Source organism: Caretta caretta, chromosome 14 (genome assembly GCF_965140235.1).
Source record: "Caretta caretta isolate rCarCar2 chromosome 14, rCarCar1.hap1, whole genome shotgun sequence".
Lineage (NCBI taxonomy): Eukaryota > Metazoa > Chordata > Testudines > Cheloniidae > Caretta > Caretta caretta.
Window position 1 is genome coordinate 36,732,167 of NC_134219.1, and position 5,743 is coordinate 36,737,909.

Consider the following 5,743-nt stretch of genomic DNA (forward strand, 5'->3'; position numbering starts at 1 on the left):
ATTAATATGTTTTGAGAAGTGGGTTGCAGATAAATAACTTTTTACACTTCATATATTTTCAGCTAATAAGTTTGTTTTAATTGAATGGCTGGAGTACAAAACCCCTGAGACACCTGAAAAATAACACCTTGTTTTTGCCTTTGCTGAGTTTATTAAAAAACAAACACAAGAAAGCCCTGGGATTTAAAGCCACCTTTGAAATATCTCAAACCTTTTTGCAGTCAACCCTTGTATCCTTTAGGTTTATTCAAAGAGCAGTGGACTTGAGAAGTGAATGAATCACTCTTAACGCTTCATCTTTTAGTTGATTGATCTTCTCCCCACAATGTTATATGGACATTTTTATTATTTTAGCCTTTGCTTATGTCCAGTGTATTGTTGTTAAGATATAGATATTCAGGCCTGTCGGTAAAGGCCTATACTCTAAGAATTTAGGTGTATTCTTATCGCTTGGCTAGTTCTAGAGGTATAAAAGAAAGAAATCACTGTCTGCCGGTGTAAGGGCCTTCTCTTACTGTGACAGATTGAGGCCCTGTTCTTAGGCTAAGGCCTTTGGCTAAGCAGCAGAGGCAGCCATAAACTGGGAAGCGAACAGTCACATCCTCACATTCCAAACTAGTCACAATGAAATAAGGCGCTATTCGGCTGTTAGGAATACAGTCCTGTCCTGATAGTTCCTATCACCTCCAGAGAAAGGGAAGTGCCTAGAAAATGTAAAAGGAAACTTAGTTTGATAGCATCCTGTCTGGCAAGAACTCACTTATCAATAGCTGGGATGTGAAATCCTCGCTTCTGTGTTGTCTTGTCATTGTAGTTCCCACTTTGCTATTGTTGGGAACACTGGGGCATGGCCACTAGGTAACTCGAGGGGATGGAAGACCACGAGTGTCGATGAAGCCCCCTCGCACTAGGCCCCGGTGTCCTTGGCCCCCCTCCTCCTGCCTGGAGGCACTCGCAGCAGCTCTGCGTGCTAGGCCCAAGTGTCCTTGGCCCCCCCGCCTGGAGGCACACACAGCAGTTATGCTGAGAATCTGCAACAGTATGTTGCAGAGTCAGACTGCCTGAAACTAAGCAAGGCCAAACAGGGGAGATATGGAAGAACAATGCTGAATAAAGCAGCTTTATGTATAGTTTAACAAATGATACAGAGAATCAGGGAACTAGCTGGGAACTGGATTGGCTGGCTATATGGCTACTTGGAGCAGCTTGCTATTGGATAAGTATGCTGGGAAAAAGGATGTATAAAAGCCTGTGTAACTTCCTGCTCTGTGTACAGGATTTGAGATTCAAATCTCCCTGTACCTTTTTGAAGCTTCAAATAAACTTTTCTGCTTCTCCACCCCGTTGTGATTATTGGGTGTAGCACACCGGGTAACGAACCAACTCAAGCTGTTGTTCAGCCTCTCGGCACTGGGTGCTGGCAACACTATTGTTTGTCTGTATAATCTCTGTCTGGTTCTGTGATTGTTCCTGTCTGCTGTATAATTAATTTTGCTGGGTGTAAACTAATTAAGGTGGTGGGATATAATTGGTTACATAATCATGTTACAATATGTTAGGATTAGTTAGTTAAATTTCAGGAAAATGATTGGTTAAGGTATAGCTAAGCGGAACTCAAGTTTTACTATATAATCTGGAGTCAATGAGGAAGTGAGGGGCTGTGGGTGTGGGGGGGAGTGGGGGTGGGTGTGGGAGATGGGAACAGGGAATGGGGGTAGGGAAATTGCAATCATGTTTTGCTAAAGGGGGAAATGGGAACAGGGAATGGGGGTAAGAAAATTGGAATCATGTTTTGCTAAAGGGGGAAATGGGAACAGGGAATGGGGGTATGGAAGTTGGAATCATGTTTTGCTAAGGGTAGGAATGGGAACAGGGACACAGGTGTAAGGCTCTGTGGTGTCAGAGCTGGGAAGGAGGATACTAAGGAGGGAAACTGGAATCATGCTTGCTGGAAGTTCACCCCAATAAACATCGAATTGTTTGCACCTTTGGACTTCGGGTATTGTTGCTCTCTGTTCATGCGAGAAGGACCAGGGAAGTAAGTGGGTGAAGGAATAAGCCCCCTAACAATTGTGTTTGCCTTTTTGAATTCAGGACAGTGAATCAGATTCACAGCACGGGACAAACAGCAAATAGTCTGTAATCTGCTGAAGAAAAATAAATTAATGGCAGTGATAATTACTACGCATGCACACACGACCAAAACTGTGGTTCACAAAAACTCCAGCTCATTTATAGTCTAACCTAATGAAAATCTGTAACAAAGTAGCATTGTAAATTCATGCCTCCTGTATCATATCAGTTTCAGTTCTGTTAGAAACACATTTTCATTAAATTTATCATACACTGGCAAACTATTTAATTTATCTTTGTTTTATTAGTTTTTCTTTCCACACCTGGAGCCAGTGAGAGGTACACAAAAGTCTTCCACAATGCATGGCACTGTTCTGCAGCTTTGCCTGAGGAATTAGCTTAAGTGATCCTTTTGATTAATAAATCCAGATTCTGTACTTTTACAACTGAAGACACTATGCTGTTCTCTCACAAACGAAGTAAGTGAATTTTGTAATGAAATGTTGTGGTGATGAAAACACCAGACTGAGGAATTTGTATATATATTGGTGAGAAGTAATAACCAAATAATTGGAAAGGATATAAACTCTCAAACTTTGGAGCCTAAACTAACTTCTAAGTATTGGGGTTTAGGAGGGAAACTTTCCTTGTGGGCTGGTAATTGCATAATTAACCACTAGGGGGCTTCTTACACTTCCCTTTAATTCAGCTGATACAGGCCACAGCTGTAGATAGGTTTCAGAGGAACAGCCGTGTTAGTCTGTATTCGCAAAAAGAAAAGGAGGACTTAGTCTCTAAGGTGCCACAAGTACTCCTTTTCTTTTAGCTGTAGATAGGTAATTGAAGGAGATGTAAAAGTAGTTTGATATAGTCTGGAAATGCCTATGTTCCTAGAAATAAGAATTAAGAGACTGGAATAAATGGACTACTGGTTAAATCCAGAATGAGGGGAGGACTAGGGAAGGTTTTGTGGCTAAGACACTGGACAGAGATTCAGGTGCGGTGGAAAAAAACATGCATAGATGCAGCCCCTACCCCAAGAGCTGAAATAGGCATATCGGTGCCCCACAAACCCACACTTTTGGATTGTTTGGGAATCTATATAAAATCCTACAGAATATCAGGGGGAAACTGATGTTCTTCTTTCGCAATCACTGTTTAAATTGGCAATTGTGTCAGATTTAGACTGAGATTTAATTCTGAGCTGTGCCATTCTTCTCTGCTCCATCGTGTGCCGTATTAATAACTTCCTCTCGGTTAGTCTCTAAGGTGCCACAAGTACTCCTTTTCTTTTTCCTCTCCCCAGTATGTCCCTAGTCAAATAAAAGAGCAGCGTGCGCCAGAATCACTGGTACGCTAGGGGTGTTTTACAGCACTCTGCAGCAAAACAGGGAAAGCGGCCAAGAAAGCCATACAGCTCGTTCACCTGTCTGTTTATGCCAGGTTGACGGCTGCTTTGCACGACTGGAGCAATGCAGCTCTGAATCCCAGAGCGTAACAGTGATCTGGGGAGGTGATTGTTCCTCTCCCCTCAGAGCTAGTGGGGCCTTGCCTGGAGTATCGCATCCAGTTTGGGCACCACAGTTAAAGAATTTGTGGGCAAATTGGAGACAGTCCAGAGGAGAGAGATGAAAATAATGGGATGTTTAGCAAACATGAGCTGTGAGAAAAGGTTGAAAGAGCTGGGCATGTGTAGTCTAGAGAATAGAAGTCTGAGGCGGGGGGGGGCATACATAATAATGGCCTTCAAATATGTAAAAGGCTGTTACGAAAAGGACAGTGATCAGTTGTTCTCCGCATCCACCCAGGACAGGGGAGATTTAGGTTGGGTATTAGGAAAAGCTTTCTGAGGCTATGGCTACACTAGAGAGCCTACAGGGGGTAACAGCAGGCAGCCAATGACAGCAGAGATAGCAGTGGTGCCGAGTGCCACCAGACTACAGGATCAGCAGCATTGGTCAATGTCCTCCCCCTCTCGTTTTCAGGGATGAGAGGTGAACACACCTCCGGATCTTTGCTGACTAAGGACAGCCAACCATGAGCGGGCTGCAGCGGAGGGAAAGGGAGTGGTGTGTTAAAGGGACTTTCGTTCGTCAGATTTTCAGTCCAGACAGCGGGAAACTGAGGCAGAGGACGCTACCCAATGTACTGTGAGGTGGGTGTTTGCTTAGGGTTACATGCTTTGGAATCGTGGTTGTGGGTGTTTCCCAAAATTAATGCCGGGTTCCCTTTCCCTTGTAATAAAAGTTATCTTTTGTTACGCAGAGACTTATTGCTTGCTAGTGGGGCAGTTATTGCCTTTTAGAAGTGCCCAGGGTGGTGTTTAGTTTTCTCAGATTACTGGGTGGGGGCTGGAGCCAGCTCTGTTTTGTATTTTTAAGAGGCACCCCTAGATATTGCTGCCAACTCCACCTGGTAGAAGGGTTACATGTATGAACAGAACCTAGCATGATGCTGCCCTGATGTTGGCTGGTTAAAGAAAGGATGTCCTTGAGTAAATGACTTAATCTATCTTTTGCTTCAGTTTCCCCAACTGTAAAATGGAGATAGTGTCTGCTTCCTTCATGCACAGGGGTGTCATGAGGCTAAAATCTGTTGCTGACTGTGAGGTGCTCAGATACTACTGTGATGAAGACCGCATATGTGTGGAGATAGATGGAACCTATGAACCTTCTGTGCTTTATCTCCCTTGAAGGTGGCTTTTATCATTTGTTTCTCCCCAACCCAGTTTTTTCCCCCTGTCATGTAAGACACAATGAGAAATCTTACATGGCAGAACAGCAGCTCCGTGTCAGAGTTCATCCTGCTGGGATTTTCCAGCCAGCCCGGGATGCAGCTGCTGCTCTTTGCGGTCTTCCTGGCCATCTACTTAGCCATCCTTTTCGGGAACAGCCTCATCTTCGCCCTTATCAGGATTGACTCCCATCTCCACATGCCCATGTACTGTTTCCTGGCCAACCTCTCTTTGCTGGACATCAGCTACACCACCACCACTGTGCCGCAGATGCTGCTCCACCTCCTCTCCAAAAAGAAGAGCATCTCTTGTACTGGCTGCATCATCCAGATGTACATCTTCCTCTCCCTGGGGATAACTGAGTGCATCCTCTATACTGTAATGGCCTATGACCGGTACATGGCCATTTGCCACCCGCTGCACTACACACTCATCATGAGCAGGTCGGTCTGTGTCAAGATGGCCGCCAGCTCTTGGGTGGGTGGTTTCTTCTTTGCCATGGTGCACACCAGTGTCACCATGAGGCTGCCCTACTGTGGCCCAAATGAGATCAACCACTTCTTCTGTGAGGTGCCGGCCATTTTGAAGCTGGCTTGTGCGGACACCCGGGTCACCGAGGTGGTGGTCTTCGTGATGGGGGTGATACTGCTCATGATTCCGGTCTTCTTGATCCTGGTTTCTTACGTGTTCATCCTAATGGCCATCTTGAGGATCTCCTCAGCGGCGGGGAGGTTCAAGGCCTTCTCCACCTGCACTGCGCACATCACCATGGTGACACTCTCTTATGGTGCTGCCATGTTCATGTACATGCGTCCTGCCTACAGCTACGCACCTGAGAGGGACAAATACTTCTCTTTCTTTTACAATGTGGTGTCTTCCCTCCTGAATCTACAGCCTGAGAAAGGAGCGCTGGTCAAATTGATGGGTAAAAAATGA

The 5,743-nt window shown here is 45.1% G+C and overlaps 1 protein-coding gene across 1 annotated transcript; it reads left to right on the plus strand.

Moving 5' to 3' along the window:
* Positions 1 to 4,828: 4,828 nt before the first annotated feature.
* Positions 4,829 to 5,743, plus strand: LOC125621482 (putative olfactory receptor 2B3). Its single transcript, XM_048818330.2, has one exon. The coding sequence runs from the start codon at positions 4,829 to 4,831 to the stop codon at positions 5,741 to 5,743; it is 915 nt and encodes a 304-aa protein (XP_048674287.2).

Coding starts and splice junctions, on each gene's coding strand:
- LOC125621482 (XM_048818330.2), top strand. CDS start 4,829: ATGAGAAATCTTACATGGCAGAACAGCAGCTCCGTGTCAGAGTTCATC.